Source organism: Cherax quadricarinatus, chromosome 9 (assembly GCF_038502225.1).
Source record: "Cherax quadricarinatus isolate ZL_2023a chromosome 9, ASM3850222v1, whole genome shotgun sequence".
Classification (NCBI taxonomy): Eukaryota; Metazoa; Arthropoda; class Malacostraca; order Decapoda; family Parastacidae; genus Cherax; species Cherax quadricarinatus.
The window spans coordinates 30,182,564-30,201,705 of NC_091300.1; the positions used below are offsets into that span (position 1 = coordinate 30,182,564).

At 40.2% G+C, this 19,142-nt stretch overlaps 1 protein-coding gene across 2 annotated transcripts in view; it reads right to left on the minus strand.

Annotated features, from left to right (window-relative positions):
• Positions 1-623: 623 nt before the first annotated feature.
• The window catches only part of LOC128686085 (perlucin), a 39,355-nt gene continuing 20,836 nt past the window's right edge, over positions 624-19,142 (minus strand). For both annotated transcript variants that reach the window (XM_053772739.2, XM_053772738.2), the window contains exon 4: positions 624-1,037. In XM_053772739.2, coding sequence (XP_053628714.2) covers positions 805-1,037 — 233 coding nt within the window. In that variant the 3' untranslated portion in view covers positions 624-804. The remainder of the gene's footprint in view (positions 1,038-19,142) is intronic.

A 19,142-nucleotide genomic window follows, 5' to 3' on the forward strand; every position in this document is an offset into this window, starting at 1 on the left:
ATTAGGCAAGCGAAGAATTCCTAAGTATTAAAATCCCAAGAAGTTGCAGTGTCTGACAGGTTTGTAGATGAATGGTTCAGAGAACCGACATGTTGATAAATTAGACACCTGTGCAACTCTTGGGTATCTTTACTGAGGAAACGTTTCGCCACACAGTGGCTTCATCAGTCCATACGTAGGAGAAAACTGAAGAACAGGAGGAGAATGAGGTAATCAGTCCCTCCCTCTCCTGCCATACGGTTTATAAGCTGCCTCTCCGCTCATATGCCGTATTCTATTCAAGATTGATGGACTGAACACATCGGCTCAAGGTTGAGGGACTGATTACCTCATTCTCCTCCTGTTCTTCAATTTTCTCCTACGTATGGACTGATGAAGCCACTGTGTGGCGAAACGTTTCCTCAATAAAGATACCCAAGAGTTGCACATGTGTCTAATTTATCAACATATCGGTTCTCTGAACCATTCATCTACAGATCCAATCTCTAGATCAAGAGCCCCTCACAAGCGTCAATGAACCTCCCATGATGGGTTTAGGCTTTAAAGCATTCTTGATGCTTGAGTGTTTGTGAATTGCAGCCTCAATGACACGTGCAGTCGAGAGGCTTTAAAACCCATTAATTTTGAGCCATAAAGTATTTATTTAGGACGCTTACATAATTTTAAACATTTACAATGGTTTTAAATAGTGAATTACGGAGAACTGGACCTAGGATATCCCGCTAAAGTTGAACGCTGTGACGAGAATGAATCAAGAGGAAACAAAACAGGTAAAGCTTCGGTGCAGGTCTCATTTCCGAAGCTTCACTCGTAGTTCTTATACTGACAGATGAACCTTTGAGCTACGGTGCAGGTCTCATCGTTGTAGAGTCCCGGGTAGTCTGACATGACTACCTCGAGGCAGTGCTCGTCTCCAGCACGGTTGTCAGGTCTCAGGAAGAGCCAGTCAGTAGGGTCAACAGGGCGACCTGACTCCACCCACCTCCACGACCCTTCCGTGCCTTCATCAGTGCCTCCAACCCAGAAGTATCCAGGTCCTGTGAGATTACACAGAAAAACAAATATTTGAATCTTGTGTTGATCAGAGGCACCTTCTTCACCCATCTGAATGACCTGCTTGGCCGGGTATCTGAATCAATATTTACCTACTTTTGATTTAGTTTTTTCAGGTGGCTTTAGCTTTCTATGATTGTCTTCTGACGAAAATAGTCAGAGAAATCAGAGTAGAGGGAAGCTCACATACAATGCCTGTGAACAGAAAATAATTCGAGAATTTTGAAGTCGGGTCACCAATTGCTGTATTAATACGTAGATAAATGCACGTAAGTTATTCTCTGACAATAGGAAAACTAAATGAAAAAGATTTAAAATATTTTAAGCCGAGGAAAAAGGTTATTCCGAGGAAGCTAAAGTTTTATTATTATTATTATTATTATTATTATTATTATTATTATTATTATTATTATTATTATTATTATTAATGCTACATTCACGGAAAAGCGCTAAATGCGATTGGGTCACACGGCTTCTGGGGAATGGGAAGTTAATCAGGTTTGATTCAAAGAAGAGGAGGGCAGCTCTAATCCATTGTATCAAGAGCCCTTCATCAAGTATTTATAGTAAGTGCTATAAATACTGGAAATTACAAAACACATAAAACATAACATACATATTAGTAGCAGTAGTAGTAGTAATATTAGTATTAGTAGTAGTAGCCGTGACATCCACACAGCACTGTGACCGCTTAGGTCACACAGCTCTCATAGCCATAATATATATATATATATATATATATATATATATATATATATATATATATATATATATATATATATATATATATATATATATATATATATACATATAAATATATATATAGTAGTAGATTGGTAGACAGCAACCACCCAGGGAGGTACTACCGTCCTGCCAAGTGAGTGTAAAATGAAAGCCTGTAATTGTTTTACATGATGGTAGGATTGCTGGTGTCTTTTGTCTGTCTCATAAATATGAAAGATTACAGGCATGTCTTGCTACTTCTACTTACACTTAGGTCACACTACACATACATGTACACGTTTATTTATACACACTCATCTGAGTTTTCTTTGATTTTATCTTAGTTCTTGTTCTAATTACTTTTCCTTTTATATCCATGGGGAAATGGAATAAGAATCTTTCCTCCGTAAGCCATGCGTGTTGTAAAAGTCAACTAAAATGCCGGGAGCAATGGGCTAGTAACCCCTTTTCCTGTAATAATTACTAAAAAGAATAAGAAGAAAATTGTCAAAGTGGGAAGTCTGAATGTGCGTGGATGTTGTGCGAATGATAAGAAAGAGATGATTGTGGATGTTATGAATGAGAAGAAGCTGGATATCCTGGCTTTAAGTGAAATAAAGCTGAAGGGGGTGGGTGAGTTTCAGTGGAGAGGAATAAATGGGATTAGGTCAGGGGTTTCTAATTGAGTTAGAGCTAAAGAAGTGGCAATAATGTTGAAGGATAGGCTATGGCAGGAAAAGAGGGACTATAAATGTATTAATTCAAGGATTATGTGGAGTAAAATAAAGGTTGGATGTGAGAAGTGGGTTATAGTAAGCGTATATGCACCTGGGGAAGAGAGAAGTATAGAGGAGGGAGAGAGAGATTTTGGGAAATGTTGAGTGAAGGCGTGGGGAGTTTTGAACCAAGTGTAAGAGTACTTGTAGTTAAGGATTTTAATGCTAAAGTGGGTAAAAATGTTGTGTAGGGAGTAGTAGGTAAATTTGGGGTGCCAGGGGTAAATGAAAATGGGGAGCCTTTAATTAATTGAGCTATGTGTAGAAAGAGGTTTGGTAATAATTAATACGTATTTTATGACAAAGAGGATAAATAAATATAAAAGGTATGATGTTGCACGTAATGAAAGCAGTTTGTTAGATTATATATTGGTGGATAAAAGGTTGATGGGTAGGCTCCAGGATGTACACGTTTATAGAGTAAAAGTAAGAGGTAGATGGGATAAGAGGAAAATGGCAACAACAAGTAAGAGGGAGGTGAAAGTGTATAAACTAAGGGAGGAGGAAGTTCGGGTGAAATATAAGCAGCTATTGGCAGAAAGGTGGGCTAGTGCAAAGATGAGTAGTGGGGGGGTTGAAGAGGGTTGGAATAGTTTTAAAAATGCAGTATTAGAATGTGGGGCAGAAGTTTGTGGTTATAATGAGGGTCGGTGCAGGAGGAAAGAGGAGTGACTGGTGGAATGATGAAGTAAAGGATGTGATAAAAGAGAAAAAGGTAGGTTATGAGAGGTTTTTACAAAGCAGAAGTGTTATAAGAAGAGCAGAGTATATGGAGAGTAAAAGAAAAGTGAAGAGAGTGGTGAGAGAGTGCAAAAGGAGAGCGGATGATAGAGTGGGAGACGTACTGTCAAGAAATTTTAATGAAAATAAGAAAAATTTTTGGAGTGAGTTAAACAAGTTAAGAAAGCCTAGGCAACAAATGGATTTGTCAGTTAAAAACAGAGTAGGGGAGTTAGTAGATGGGGAGATGGAGGTTTTGGGTAGATGGCAAGAGTATTTTGAGGAACTTTTAAATGTCGACGAAAAAAGGGAGGAGGTAATTTCATGCACTGGCCAGGGAGGTATACCATCTTTTAGGAGTGAAGAAGAGCAGGATGTGAGTGTGGGGTATGTGCGTGAGGCATTACGTAGAATGAAAGGGGGAAAAGTAACTGGAACTGACGAGATCATGACAGAAATGTTAAAAGCAGTGGGAACCATAGTGCTGGAATGGTTGCTCAGTGGTGACGTGTACTTAGTTTCTCAGTGGTGACGTGTACTTAGCTCTCAGTGGTGACGTGTACTTAGCTCTCAGTGGTGACGTGTACTTAGCTCTGTGAAGACCTGTTTGTGTGCTCTCTGTGAATCTGTACCAGGATGCCCTCTCTTGAGCAACTTTACCAGCAGCTGAGAGAAGAGCTCAGAGTTGCTAAGATGGAGATACGGCGATTAACGGAGGAGAACAAGAGGATTCGTAGTAATCCTTCTGTTGTGAGTCCCCAGGTTAAGAGGGGAGCTTGGTCAGTGGCCGGGCAACATGGAACCAAGCTGAAGATCAAGAAAACGGTTGGAGAGGCAGAAACAACGAGAAACCAGAAGACTACCGTGGAAACTTCCAACTCATTCTCGGTGCTACCTGACGAATGTGAGTGTTCTACTGGGAATGCCACAACGAGCACCAAAGAAGCATTGGCAGACGTGAGTAAGACATCCCTAGAAACCCCAACGAAGACCATCGAGAACGTCTTGACGAATTCTACAAGTGGTGTAATGCTACCTGGCGAATGTGAGTCGACTACTCGGAGCATCACGACGGACGACGCCAAGGAAGGTAAAAACATTGTTGTTGTTGGGGATAGCCAGATTAGGTACATGGATAGGGCATTCTGCTTGAAGGATAGGAGTAGGAGGCAGAGAGTGTGTTTTCCTGGGGCTGGGATGAAGGATATTGTTAGCCGTCTGGATGACATCATGAGAGGTAATGGGAGCAATCCTATTATCTGTCTCAGTGCTGGAGGCAACGATGTTGGCAGACGTAGGAGTGAGGACCTGATTAGCAGGTATAGGTCAGCAATAGAGATAATTAGGAGGAAGGGTGGGAAACCTGTCATATGTGGCATTTTGCCAAGGAGAGGAGTTGGAAATGAATGGTTGTCCAGAGCAATTGGTGTCAATTGCTGGCTAGACAAATACTGTAAGGAAAATGCGGTAACATTCATTGACAACTGGGACCTCTTCTATGGCAGAAATGACATGTATGCCAGGGATGGGGTTCACTTATCTAGGTGTGGGGTGGGAGCACTGGCCAACGCAGTGGAGGGAGCTGTTAGGTCTTTAAACTAGCAATAGTTAGTGGTATGGGTTTTGGCGGGAAAACTGTGAAGTCGCAGGGTAGTAACATGAGTACTAGGAGAACTAGTAATAGGCAAAATGAGGTGGATATTGGAAAGCCAGTGGTACTAATTGACAAGGACAGTAATAGGTTTAGTGGAATAATAGAAAGGAGCAGGAAGGGTAAAGAGAGAGGAGGGTCATTAAAAATTTATTACACAAATAGTCGCAGTGCTAGGAATAAGATGGACGAGTTGAGACTAGTTGCTAGTGCAGGTAACATAGATGTATTTGCCATTACTGAGACGTGGTTTAATTCAAAAAGTCGGGACATGCCTGCAGAATGTCACATTCAGGGTTTTAAATTGTTCCAAGTAGATAGAAGTATCGGGAAGGGGGGTGGGGTGGCATTGTATGTCCGAGATCGCTTGAACTGTTGCATAAAAACGGGTATTAAGTCTGAAGTAACACATACAGAGTCTGTTTGGATAGAATTTTCAGAGGGGCATGAAAAATTAATTTTAGGTGTGATATACCGTCCCCCAAATTTAGATAGGGACCAAGGGAGACTACTATGGGAGGAAATTGTTAGGGCCACAAGACACGATAATGTAGTAATTCTAGGAGACTTTAACTTTAGTCATATTGATTGGAATTTCTTGACTGGGAATTTAGAATCATACGATTTCTTAGAAGTAGTTCAGGATTGTTTTTTGAAGCAGTTTGTGACAGAACCTACAAGGGGTAATAACCTGCTTGACTTAGTTCTGGCAAACAATGAATCCCTTGTTAATAATTTAGAAGTTTCAGAGGAACTGGGTGCTAGCGACCACAAATCAATTACATTTAGAATTGAATGGAAGCATGATAGTAGGGATAACTCAGTAACAGTCCCAGATTTTCGCTTAGCAGATTACGATGGGCTTAGAGAACACTTATCATCTGTTGACTGGGGTAACGAAGAGAGCTATCAATATGACAGTTTTCTGAACACAATACATGCTGCTCAAAGAACGTTTATCCCTTATAAGGAAATTAGATCAAATAGAAATGACCCAAAATGGATGAATAATAGGCTGAAATATCTACTAGGGCATAAGAAAGGAATTTATAGGCGTATCAAAAGAGGCGAGGGTCATCTTATGAATCAGTATATTGACATTAAGAGGGACATTAAAAAGGGGATAAGAAAAGCTAAAAGGGACTATGAAATTAAAGTTGCTAGGGATTCTAAAACTAATCCAAAAAGTTTTTTCCAGGTATATAGAACAAAAGTCAGAGATAAGATAGGTCCCCTTAAAAATAACTATGGGCATCTTACTGACAAAGAGAATGAAATGTGCTCGATTTTAAATAATTATTTTCTCTCGGTTTTTACACAGGAAGACACTAATAACATTCCGGTAATTAATTTTTATAGTGGATTAGAAGAAGATAAATTATGTAACATCACAGTCACTAGTGAAATGGTTGTGAAGCAGATAGACCGACTGAAGCAAAATAAGTCACCGGGTCCTGATGAGGTTTTTTCAAGGGTTCTTAAGGAATGCAAAATGGAAGTCTGTGAACCATTAACTAATATTTTTAATTTATCTCTTCAAACAGGTGTAGTGTCTGATATGTGGAAGATGGCTAATGTAATTCCTATTTTTAAAACAGGGGACAAGTCGTTACCGTCAAATTACCGCCCAATAAGCCTGACCTCAATTGTAGGCAAGTTGCTAGAGTCAATTATAGCTGAGATTATAAGAAGCCATCTCGATAAGCATAGCTTGATTAATGATACTCAGCATGGATTCACAAGAGGCCGGTCTTGTCTAACTAATTTATTAACTTTCTTCAGTAAAGCTTTTGAGGCTGTTGACCACGATAAAGAATTTGATATTGTTTACTTAGATTTTAGTAAGGCATTTGATAGAGTTCCGCACCAAAGACTGTTGAAGAAAGTAGCAGCTCATGGCATTGGGGGAAGGGTGCTCTCGTGGATCGAGTCATGGCTCACAGACAGGAAGCAGAGAGTGTCCATAAATGGGGTTAAATCCGAGTGGGGATCAGTAACAAGTGGCGTTCCACAGGGATCAGTCTTGGGCCCGTTGTTGTTTATAATATATATCAATGATCTTGATGAAGGAATTGCTAGTGATATGAGCAAATTCGCCGATGACACGAAGATAGGTAGGATAATTGATTCAAACGTAGATGTTAGGGAACTTCAGGAGGATTTAGACAAACTCTACTCTTGGTCAGAAAAGTGGCAGATGCAGTTCAATGTAGATAAATGCAAGGTTCTGAAGCTCGGGAGTGTCCATAACCCTAGCACTTATAAGTTAAATAATGTAGAACTTAGCCATACAGATTGCGAAAAGGACTTGGGGGTTATGGTAAGCAGCAACCTTAAACCAAGACAGCAATGCCTAAGCGTACGTAATAAGGCAAATAGATTACTGGGATTTATATCAAGAAGTGTAAGCAACAGAAGTCCAGAGGTCATACTGCAGCTTTATACATCATTAGTAAGGCCTCACCTAGATTATGCAGCTCAATTCTGGTCTCCTTATTACAGAATGGACATAAATTCGTTAGAAAACATTCAGCGTATGATGACTAAATTAGTACATAGCATTAGAAATCTTCCTTATGAAGAAAGATTGAAGACTCTTAAGTTACATTCACTTGTTAGACGAAGAATGAGGGGAGACCTGATCGAAGTGTATAAGTGGAAGATAGGTATTAATAAAGGGGATATTAACAAGGTCTTGAGGATATCTCTCCAAGAGAGAACCCGCAGTAATGGATTTAAATTAGATAAGTTTAGATTTAGAAAGGACATATGAAAGTATTGGTTTGGAAATAGGGTAGTTGATGAGTGGAACAGTCTACCTAGTTGGGTTATTGAGGCTAGGACTTTGGGTAGTTTCAAATTTAGGTTGGATAAGTACATGAGTGGGAGGGGTTGGATTTGAGTGGGACTTGCACATCGGTGCTTGTTTCTTGGGTGGCATTGAAAATAGGGTTGGGCAAATGTTTTGTTAGTGGGATGAATTGTAAAGGACCTGCCTAGTATGGGCCAACAGGCCTGCTGCAGTGTTCCTCTTTTCTTATGTTCTTATGTTCTTATTGAAAGAATTAGAGGTAAGACAGAATGTAGGATTGCGGATGAGCAAGGAGGTTTCAGAGAGGGTAGGGGATGTGTAGATCAAGTGTTTACATTGAAGCATATATGTGAGCAGTTTTTAGATAAAGGTAGGGAAGTTTTTATTGCATTTATGGATTTAGAAAAGGCATACGATAGAGTGGATAGGGAAGCAATGTGGCAGATGTTGCAAGTATATGGAATAGGTGGTAAGTTACTAAATGTTGTAAAGAGTTTTTATGAGGATAGTGAGGCTCAGGTTAGGGTGTGTAGAAGAGAGGGAGACTACTTCCCGGTAAAAGTAGGTCTTAGACAGGGATGTGTAATGTCACCATGGTTGTTTAATATATTTATAGATGGGGTTGTAAAAGAAGTAAATGCTAGGGTGTTCAGGAGAGGGGTGGGATTAAATTATGGGAAATTAAATACAAAATGGGAAGTTACTTTTTGCTGATGATACTGTGCTTATGGGAGATTCTAAAGAAAAATTGCAAAGGTTAGTGGACGAATTTGGGAGTGTGTGCAAAGGTAGAAAGTTGAAAGTGAACATAGAAAAGAGTAAGGTGATGAGAGTATCAAATGATTTAGATAAAGAAAAAATGGATATCAAATTGGGGAGGAGGAGTATGGAAGAAGTGAATGTTTTCAGATATTTGGAAGTTGACGTGTCGGCGGATGGATTTATGAAGGATGAGGTTAATCATAGAATTGATGAAGCAAAAAAAGGTGAGTGGTGCGTTGAGGTATATGTGGAGGCAAAAAATGTTATTTATGGAGGCAAAGAAGGGAATGTATGAAAGTATAGTAGCACCAACACTCTTATATGGGTGTGAAGCTTGGGTTGTAAATGCTGCAGCGAGGAGGCGGTTTTAGGCAGTGGAGATGTCCTGTCTAAGGGCAATGTGTTGTGTAAATATTATGCAGAAAATTCGGAGTGTGGAAATTAGGAGAAGGTGTGGAGTTAATAAAAGTATTAGTCAGAGGGCTGAAGAGGGTTTGTTGAGGTGGTTTGGTCATTTAGAGAGAATGGATCAAAGTAGAATGACATGGAGAGCGTATAAATCTGTAGGGGAAGGAAGGCGGGGTAGGGGTCGTCCTCGAAAAAGGTTGGAGGGAGGGGGTAAAGGAGGTTCTGTGGGCGAGGGGTTTGGACTTCCAGCAAGTGTGCGTGAGCGTGTTAGATAGGAGTGAATGGAGACCTGACGAGCTGTTGGAAACCGAGCAGGGTAATATTTAGTGAAGGGATTCAAGGAAAACGGTTATATTACGTAACCGGACTTAAGTCCTGGAAATGGGAAGTATAATGCCTACACTCTAAAGGAAGGGCTTAAGATATTGACAGTTTGGAGGGATATATTGTGTATTTTTAAATGTATATACTTCTAAACTGCACTCTCTCGAAAGGCGTAGAAACAGGGGGGATATGATCGAGGTGTATAAATGGAAAACAGGAATAAATAAAGGGGATGTAAATAGCGTACTGAAAATTTTCAGCCAAGACAGGACTCGCAGCAATGGTTTCAAGTTGGAAAAATTCAGATTCAGAAAGGATATAGGAAAGCACTGGTTTGGTAACAGAGTTGTGGATTAGTGGAACAAACTCCCGAGTACAGTTAATCAGGCTAAAACGTTGTGTAGTTTTAAAAATAGGTTAGATAAATACATGAGTGGGTGTGGGTGGGTGTGAGTTGGACCTGACTAGCTTGTGCTGCTGGGTCTGGTGCAGTGCTCCATCCTTGAATGGAGATGATCAGACTGGGTGGGTCATTGGGAAAATCCGGGAGCGGGGGTCATTGGTCTAATCCGGGGGGGACATGGACCTGCTCCGCATGGGTCAGTAGGCCTGTTGCAGTGTTCCTTCTTTCTTATGTTCTTATGTTCTTATTCTGGGCACCTCTACCAAAACAGTGATTAGGTGAAAGTGTTGAATGATGATGAAAGTATTTTCTTTTTGGGGATTTTCTTTCTTTTTGGGTCACCCTGCCTCGGTGGGAGACGGCCGACTTGTTGAAAAAAAAAATATGTATATATATATATATACATATTTATATATAAATATATATATATATACATATATATATATATATACATATATATATAAATATATATATATATATACATATATATATATACATATATATATATATATATATATATATATATATATATATATATATATATATATATATATATATATATATATATATATATATATATATATATATATACAAGGAATTCGCGAGAGCATGCGAAATATACACAAACATATATATATATATATATAAATATATATATATATATATATATATATATATATATATATATATATATATATATATATATATATATATATATATATATAAATATATATACATATATATATATATATATATATATATATATATATATATATATATATATATATATATATATATATATATATATATATATATATATATATATATATATACACAATGAAAACAAAGGCAGCAAAGAAATAATTGCACCAACACACAGTGAGACTGTGTGGGCATCAACAGATCTGAATGACGGCGGCAGCCTGACGGAGATTACCTAACCTAGCCTCACTAAGGAACAAATCCCAAGAGCAGGCACAAACGACCGTAAAACGTAGAATATGGGGAGATAAGAGAGGGACATACACGATATTCAGAGGACCCTGTAAAACCCTACATCTTCACGGATTTAGCCAGATGGACAATAATAATAATAATAACAACAATAATAATCAAGCATATTAACCAAAAGAGATAAAACTGACAGACGATTTTGACTAAGAGAGAAAGTACAACATGTAAGAGAGGAAGTACAACATGTAAGAGAGGAAGCACAACATGTAAGAGAGGAAGCACAACATGTAAGAGAGGAAGCACAACATGTAAGAGAGGAAGCACAACATGTAAGAGAGAAAGCACAACATGTAAGAGAGGAAGTACAACATGTAAGAGAGGAAGTACAACATGTAAGAGAGGAAGCACAACATGTAAGAGAGGAAGCACAACATGTAAGAGAGGAAGCACAACATGTAAGAGAGGAAGTACAACATGTAAGACAGGAAGCACAACATGTAAGAGAGGAAGCACAACATGTAAGAGAGGAAGTACAACATGTGAGAGAGGAAGCACAACATGTAAGAGAGGAAGCACAACATGTAAGAGAGGAAGCACAACATGTAAGAGAGGAAGTACAACATGTAAGAGAGAAAGTACAACATGTGAGAGAGGAAGCACAACATGTAAGAGATGAACCACAACATGTAAGAGAGGAAGCACAACATGTAAGAGAGGAAGTACATGTAAGAGAGGAAGCACAACATGTAAGAGAGGAAGCATAACATGTAAGAGAGGAAGTACAACATGTAAGAGTGGAAGTACAACATGTAAGAGAAGAAGGACAACATGTAAGAGAGAAAGCACAACATGTAAGAGAGAAAGCACAACATGTAAGAGAGGAAGTACAACATGTAAGAGAGGAAGGACAACATGTAAGAGAGAAAGCACAACATGTAAGAAAGAAAGCACAACATGTAAGAGAGGAAGTACAACATGTAAGAGAGGAAGTACAACATGTAAGACAGGAAGCACAACATGTAAGAGAGGAAGCACAACATGTAAGAGAGGAAGGACAACATGTAAGAGAGAAAGCACAACATGTAAGAGAGAAAGCACAACATGTAAGAGAGGAAGTACAACATGTAAGAGAGGAAGCACAACATGTAAGAGAGGAAGGACAACATGTAAGAGAGAAAGCACAACATGTAAGAGAGGAAGTACAACATGTAAGAGAGGAAGGACAACATGTAAGACAGGAAGCACAACATGTAAGAGAGGAAGCACAACATGTAAGAGAGGAAGGACAACATGTAAGAGAGGAAGCACAACATGTAAGAGAGGAAGTACAACATGTAAGAGAGGAAGTACAACATGTAAGAGAGGAAGTACAACATGTAAGAGAGGAAGGACAACATGTAAGACAGGAAGCACAACATGTAAGAGAGGAAGCACAACATGTAAGAGAGGAAGGACAACATGTAAGAGAGGAAGCACAACATGTAAGAGTGGAAACACAACATGTAAGACAGGGAGCACAACATGTAAGACAGGAAGCACAACATGTAAGAGAGGAAGCACAACATGTAAGAGAGGAAGCACAAAATGTAAGAGAGAAAGCACAAAATGTAAGAGAGGAAGCACAACATGTAAGAGAGGAACCACAACATGTAAGAGAGGAAGCATAACATGTAAGAGAGGAAGGACAACATGTAAGATAGGAAGCACAACATGTAAGAGAGGAAGCACAACATGTAAGAGAGGAAGTACAGCATGTAAGAGAGGAAACACAGCATGTAAGAGAGGAAGCACAACATGTAAGAAAGGAAGCACAACATGTAAGAGAGGAAGCACAACATGTAAGAGAGGAAGCACAGCATGTAAGAGAGGAAGCACAACATGTAAGAGAGGAAGCACAACATGTAAGAGAGGAAGCACAACATGTAAGAGAGGAAGCACAACATGTAAGAGAGGAAGCACAACATGTAAGAGAGGAAGCACAACATGTAAGAGAGGAAGCACAACATGTAAGAGAGGAAGCACAACATGTAAGAGAGGAAGGACAACATGTAAGAGAGGAAGCACAACATGTAAGAGAGGAAGCACAACATGTAAGAGAGGAAGTACAACATGTAAGAGAGGAAGCACAACATGTAAGAGAGGAAGCACAACATGTAAGAGAGGAAGTACAACATGTAAGAGAGGAAGCACAACATGTAAGAGAGGAAGCACAACATGTAAGAAAGGAAGCACAACATGTAAGAGAGGAAGCACAACATGTAAGAGACGAAGCATAACATGTAAGAGAGGAAGGACAACATGTAAGATAGGAAGCACAACATGTAAGAAAGGAAGCACAACATGTAAGAGAGGAAGTACAACATGTAAGAGAGGAAGCACAACATGTAAGAGAGGAAGCACAACATGTAAGAGAGGAAGCACAACATGTAAGAGAGGAAGTACAACATGTAAGAGAGGAAGCACAACATGTAAGAGAGGAAGCACAACATGTAAGAGAGGAAGCACAACATGTAAGAGAGGAAGGACAACATGTAAGAGAAGAAGCACAACGTGTAAGATAGGAAGCACAGCATGTAAGAGAGGAAGCACAACATGTAAGAGAGGAAGTACAGCATGTAAGAGAGGAAGAACAACATGTAAGAGAAGAAGCACAACATGTAAGAGAGGAACCACAACATGTAAGATAGGAAGCACAACATGTAAGAGAGGAAGCACAACATGTAAGATAGGAAGCACAACATGTAAGAGAGGAACCACAACATGTAAGAGAGGAAGCACAACATGTAAGAGAGGAAGCACAACATGTACAACATGTAAGAGAGGAAGCACACCATGTAAGAGAGGAAGCACAACATGTAAGAAAGGAAGCACAACATGTAAGAGAGGAAGCGAACATGTAAGAGTGGAAGTACAACATGTAAGAGAGGAAGCACAACATGTAAGAGAGGAAGCACAACATGTAAGAGAGGAAGCACAACATGTAAGAGAAAGCATATAAGAGAGGAAGCACAACATGTAAGAGAGGAAGTACAACATGTAAGAGAGGAAGCACAACATGTAAGAGAGGAAGCACAACATGTAAGAGAGGAAGCACAACATGTAAGAGAGGAAGCACAACATGTAAGAGAGGAAGCACAACATGTAAGAGAGGAAGCACAACATGTAAGAGAGGAAGCACAACATGTAAGAGAGGAAGCACAACATGTAAGAGAGGAACCACAACATGTAAGAGAGGAAGCACAACATGTAAGAGAGGAAGCACAACATGTAAGAGAGGAAGCACAACATGTAAGAGAGGAAGCACAACATGTAAGACAGGAAGCACAAAATGTAAGAGAGGAAGCACAACATGTAAGAGAGGATGCACAACATGTAAGAGAGGAAGCACAGCATGTAAGAGAGGAAGCACAACATGTAATAGAGGAAGCACAACATGTAAGAGTGGAAGCACAACATGTAAGAGAGGAAGCACAACATGTAAGAGAGGAAGCACAATATGTAAGAGAATAAGCACAACATGTAAGAGTGGAAGCACAACATGTAAGATAGGAAGCACAACATGTAAGAGAGGAAGCACAACATGTAAGAGAGGAAGCACAACATATAAGAGAGGAAGCACAACATGTAAGAGAGGAAGCACAATATGCAAGAGAGGAAGCACATGTAAGAGAGGAAGCACAACATGTAAGAGAGGAAGCACAGCATGTAAGAGAGGAAGCACAACATGTAAGAGAGGAAGCACAACATGTAAGAGAGGAAGCACAACATGTAAGAGAGGAAGCACAACATGTAAGAGAGGAAGCACAACATGTAAGAGAGGAAGCACAACATGTAAGAGAATAAGCACAACATGTAAGAGTGGAAGCACAACATGTAAGATAGGAAGCACAACATGTAAGAGAGGAAGCACATGTAAAAGACGAAGCACAACATGTAAGAGAGGAAGCACAACATGTAAGAGAGGAAGCACAGCATGTAAGAGAGGAAGCACAACATGTAAGAGAGGAAGCACAACATGTAAGAGAGGAAGCACAAGGAAGCATGTAAGAGAGGAAGCACAACATGTAAGAGAGGAAGCACAACATGTAAGAGTGGAATCACGACATGTATGACAGGAAGCACAACATGTAAGAGAGGAAGCACAACATTTAAGAGAGGAAGCACAACGTGTAAGATAGGAAGCACAACATGTAAGAGAGGAAGCACAACATGTAAGAGAGGAAGCACAACATGTAAGAGAGGAAGCACAACATGTAAGAGAGGAAGCACAACATGTAAGAGAGGAAGCACAACATGTAAGAGAGGAAGCACAACATGTAAGAGAGGAAGTACAACATGTAAGAGAGGAAGCACAACATGTAAGAGAGGAAGCACAACATGTAAGAGAGGAAGCACAACATGTAAGAGAGGAAGCACAACATGTAAGAGAGGAAGCACAACATGTAAGAGAGGAAGCACAACATGTAAGAGAGGAAGCACAACTTGTAAGAGAGGAAGTACAGCATGTAAGAGAGGAAGCACAACATGTAAGAGGAAGCACAACATGTAAGAGAGGAAGTACAATGTAAGAGAGGAAGCATGTAAGAGAGGAAGCATGTAAGAGAGGAAACACAACATGTAAGAGAGGAAGCACAACATGTAAGAGAGGAAGCACAACATGTAAGAGAGGAAGCACAACATGTACAACATGTAAGAGAGGAGATGTAAGAGAGGAAGCATGTAACATGTAAGAGAGGAAGCACAACATGCAAGAGAGGAAGTACAGCATGTAAGAGAGGAAGTACAGCATGTAAGAAAGGAAGCACAACATGTAAGAGAGGAAGCACAACATGTAAGAGAGGAAGCACAACATGTAAGAAAGGAAGCACAACATGTAAGAGAGGAAGCACAACATGTAAGAGAGGAAGCACAACATGTAAGAGAGGAAGCACAACATGTAAGAGAGGAAGCACAACATGTAAGAGAGGAAGCACAACATGTAAGAGAGGAAGTACAACATGTAAGAGAGGAAGCACAACATGTAAGAGAGGAAGCACAACATGTAAGAGAGGAAGCACAACATGTAAGAGAGGAAGCACAACATGTAAGAGAGGAAGCACAACATGTAAGAGAGGAAGCACAACATGTAAGAGAGGAAGGACAACATGTAAGAGAGGAAGGACAACATGTAAGAGAGAAAGCACAACATGTAAGAGAGAAAGCACAACATGTAAGAGAGGAAGTACAACATGTAAGAGAGGAAGGACAACATGTAAGAGAGGAAGCACAACATGTAAGAGAGGAAGCACAACATGTAAGAGAGGAAGGACAACATGTAAGAGAGGAAGCACAACATGTAAGAGAGGAAGCACAACATGTAAGAGAGGAAGCACAACATGTAAGAGAGGAAGCACAACATGTAAGAGAGGAAGAGAGGAGAAGCACAACATGTAAGAGAGGAAGCACAACATGTAAGAGAGGAAGCACAACATGTAAGAGAGGAAGCACAACATGTAAGAGAGGAAGCACAACATGTAAGAGAGGAAGCACAACATGTAAGAGAGGAAGCACAACATGTAAGAGAGGAAGCACAACATGTAAGAGAGGAAGCACAACATGTAAGATAGGAAGCACAACATGTAAGAGAGGAAGCACAACATGTAAGAGAGGAAGCACAACATGTAAGAGAGGAAGCACAACATGTAAGAGAGGAAGCACAACATGTAAGAGAAGAAGCACAACATGTAAGAGAGGAAGCACAACATGTAAGAGAGGAAGCAAATGTAAGAGAGGAAGCACAACATGTAAGAAAGGAAGCACAACATGTAAGAGAGGAAGCACAACATGTAAGAGAGGAAGTACAACATGTAAGAGAGGAAGCACAACATGTAAGAGAGGAAGCACAACATGTAAGAGAGGAAGCACAACATGTAAGAGAGGAAGCACAACATGTAAGAGAGGAAGCACAACATGTAAGAGAGGAAGCACAACATGTAAGAGAGGAAGCACAACATGTAAGAGAGGAAGCACAACATGTAAGAGAGGAAGCATAACATGTAAGAGAGGAAGCACAACATGTAAGAGAGGAAGTACAACATGTAAGAGAGGAAGGACAACATGTAAGACAGGAAGCACATGTAAGAGAGGAAGCACAACATGTAAGAGAGGAAGGACAACATGTAAGAGAGGAAGCACAACATGTAAGAGAGGAAGCAACATGTAAGAGAGGAAGGACATGTAAGAGAGGACAACATGTAAGAGGAAGGACAGTAAGAGAGGACAACATGTAAGAGAGGAAGGACAACATGTAAGAGAGGAAGCACAACATGTAAGAGAGGAAGCACAACATGTAAGAGAGGAAGCACAACATGTAAGAGAGGAAGCACAACATGTAAGAGAGGAAGCACAGCATGTAAGAGAGGAAGCACAACATGTAAGAGAGGAAGCACAACATGTAAGAGAGGAAGCACAACATGTAAGAGAGGAAGCAAGAGAGGAAGCACAACATGTAAGACAGGAAGCACAACATGTAAGAGAGGAAGCACAACATGTAAGAGAGGAAGCACAACGTGTAAGATAGGAAGCACAACATGTAAGAGAGGAAGCACAACATGTAAGAGAGGAAGCACAACATGTAAGAGAGGAAGCACAACATGTAAGAGAGGAAACACAACATGTAAGAGAGGAAGCACAACATGTAAGAGAGGAAGCACAACATGTAAGAGAGGAAGCACAACATGTAAGAGAGGAAGCACAACATGTAAGAGAGGAAGCACAACATGTAAGAGAGGAAGCACAACATGTAAGAGAGGAAGCACAACATGTAAGAGAGGAAGCACAACATGTAAGAGAGGAAGCACAACATGTAAGAGAGGAAGTACAACATGTAAGACAGGAAGCACAACATGTAAGAGAGGAAGCACAACATGTAAGAGAGGAAGCACAACATGTAAGAGAGGAAGCACAACATGTAAGAGAGGAAGCACAACATGTAAGAGAGGAAGCACAACATGTAAGAGAGGAAGCACAACATGTAAGAGAGGAAGCACAACATGTAAGAGAGGAAGCACAACATGTAAGAGAGGAAGCACAACATGTAAGAGAGGAAGCACAATATGTAAGAGAGGAAGCACATGTAAGAGAGGAAGCATGTAAGAGAGGAAGCACAACATGTAAGAGAGGAAGCACAACGTGTAAGAGAGGAAGCACAGCATGTAAGAGAGGAAGCACAACATGTAAGAGAGGAAGCACAACATGTAAGAGAGGAAGCACAACATGTAAGAGAGGAAGCACAACATGTAAGAGAGGAAGCACAACATGTAAGAGAGGAAGCACAACATGTAAGAGAGGAAGCACAACATGTAAGAGAGGAAGCACAACATGTAAGAGAGGAAGCACAACATGTAAGAGAGGAAGCACAATATGTAAGAGAGGAAGCACATGTAAGAGAGGAAGCACATGTAAGAGAGGAAGCACAGCATGTAAGATAGAAAGCACAACATGTAAGAGAGGAAGCACAACATGTAAGAGAGGAACCACAATATGTAAGACAGGAAGGACAACATGTAAGAGAGGAAGCACAACATGTAAGAGAGGAAGCACAACATGTACGAAAGGAAGCACAACATGTAAGAGAGGACGCACAGCATGTAAGAGAGGAAGCACAGCAAGTAAGAGAGGAAGCACAACATGTAAGAGAGGAAGCACAACATGTAAGAGAGGAAGCACAACATGTAAGACAGGAAGCACAAAATGTAAGAGAGGAAGGACAACATGTAAGAGAGGAAGTACAGCATGTAAGAGAGGAAGCACAACATGTAAGAAAGGAAGCACAACATGTAAGAGAGGAAGCAAATGTAAGAGAGGAACCACAACATGTAAGAGAGGAAGCACAACATGTAAGAGAGGAAGCACAACATGTAAGAGAGGAAGCACAACATGTAAGAGAGGAAGCACAACATGTAAGAGAGGAAGCACAACATGTAAGAGAGGAAGCACAACATGTAAGAGAGGAAGCACAACATGTAAGAGAGGAAGCACAACATGTAAGAGAGGAAGCACAACATGTAAGAGAGGAAGCACAACATGTAAGAGAGGAAGCACAACATGTAAGAGAGGAAGCACAATATGTAAGAGAGGAAGCACATGTAAGAGAGGAAGCACAACATGTAAGAGAGGAAGCACGTGTAAGAGAGGAATCACATGTAAGAGAGGAAACACAGCATGTAAGACAGGAAGCACAACATGTAAGAGAGGAAGCACAACATGTAAGAGAGGAAGTACAACATGTGAGAGAGGAAGCACAACATGTAAGAGAGGAAGCACAACATGTAAGAGAGGAAGCACAACATGTAAGAGAGGAAGTACAACATGTAAGAGAGTAAGTACAACATGTGAGAGAGGAAGCACAACATGTAAGAGAGGAACCACAACATGTAAGAGAGGAAGCACAACATGTAAGAGAGGAAGTACATGTAAGAGAGGAAGCACAACATGTAAGAGAAGAAGCATAACATGTAAGAGAGGAAGCACAACATGTAAGAGAGGAAGTACAACATGTAAGAGTGGAAGTACAAC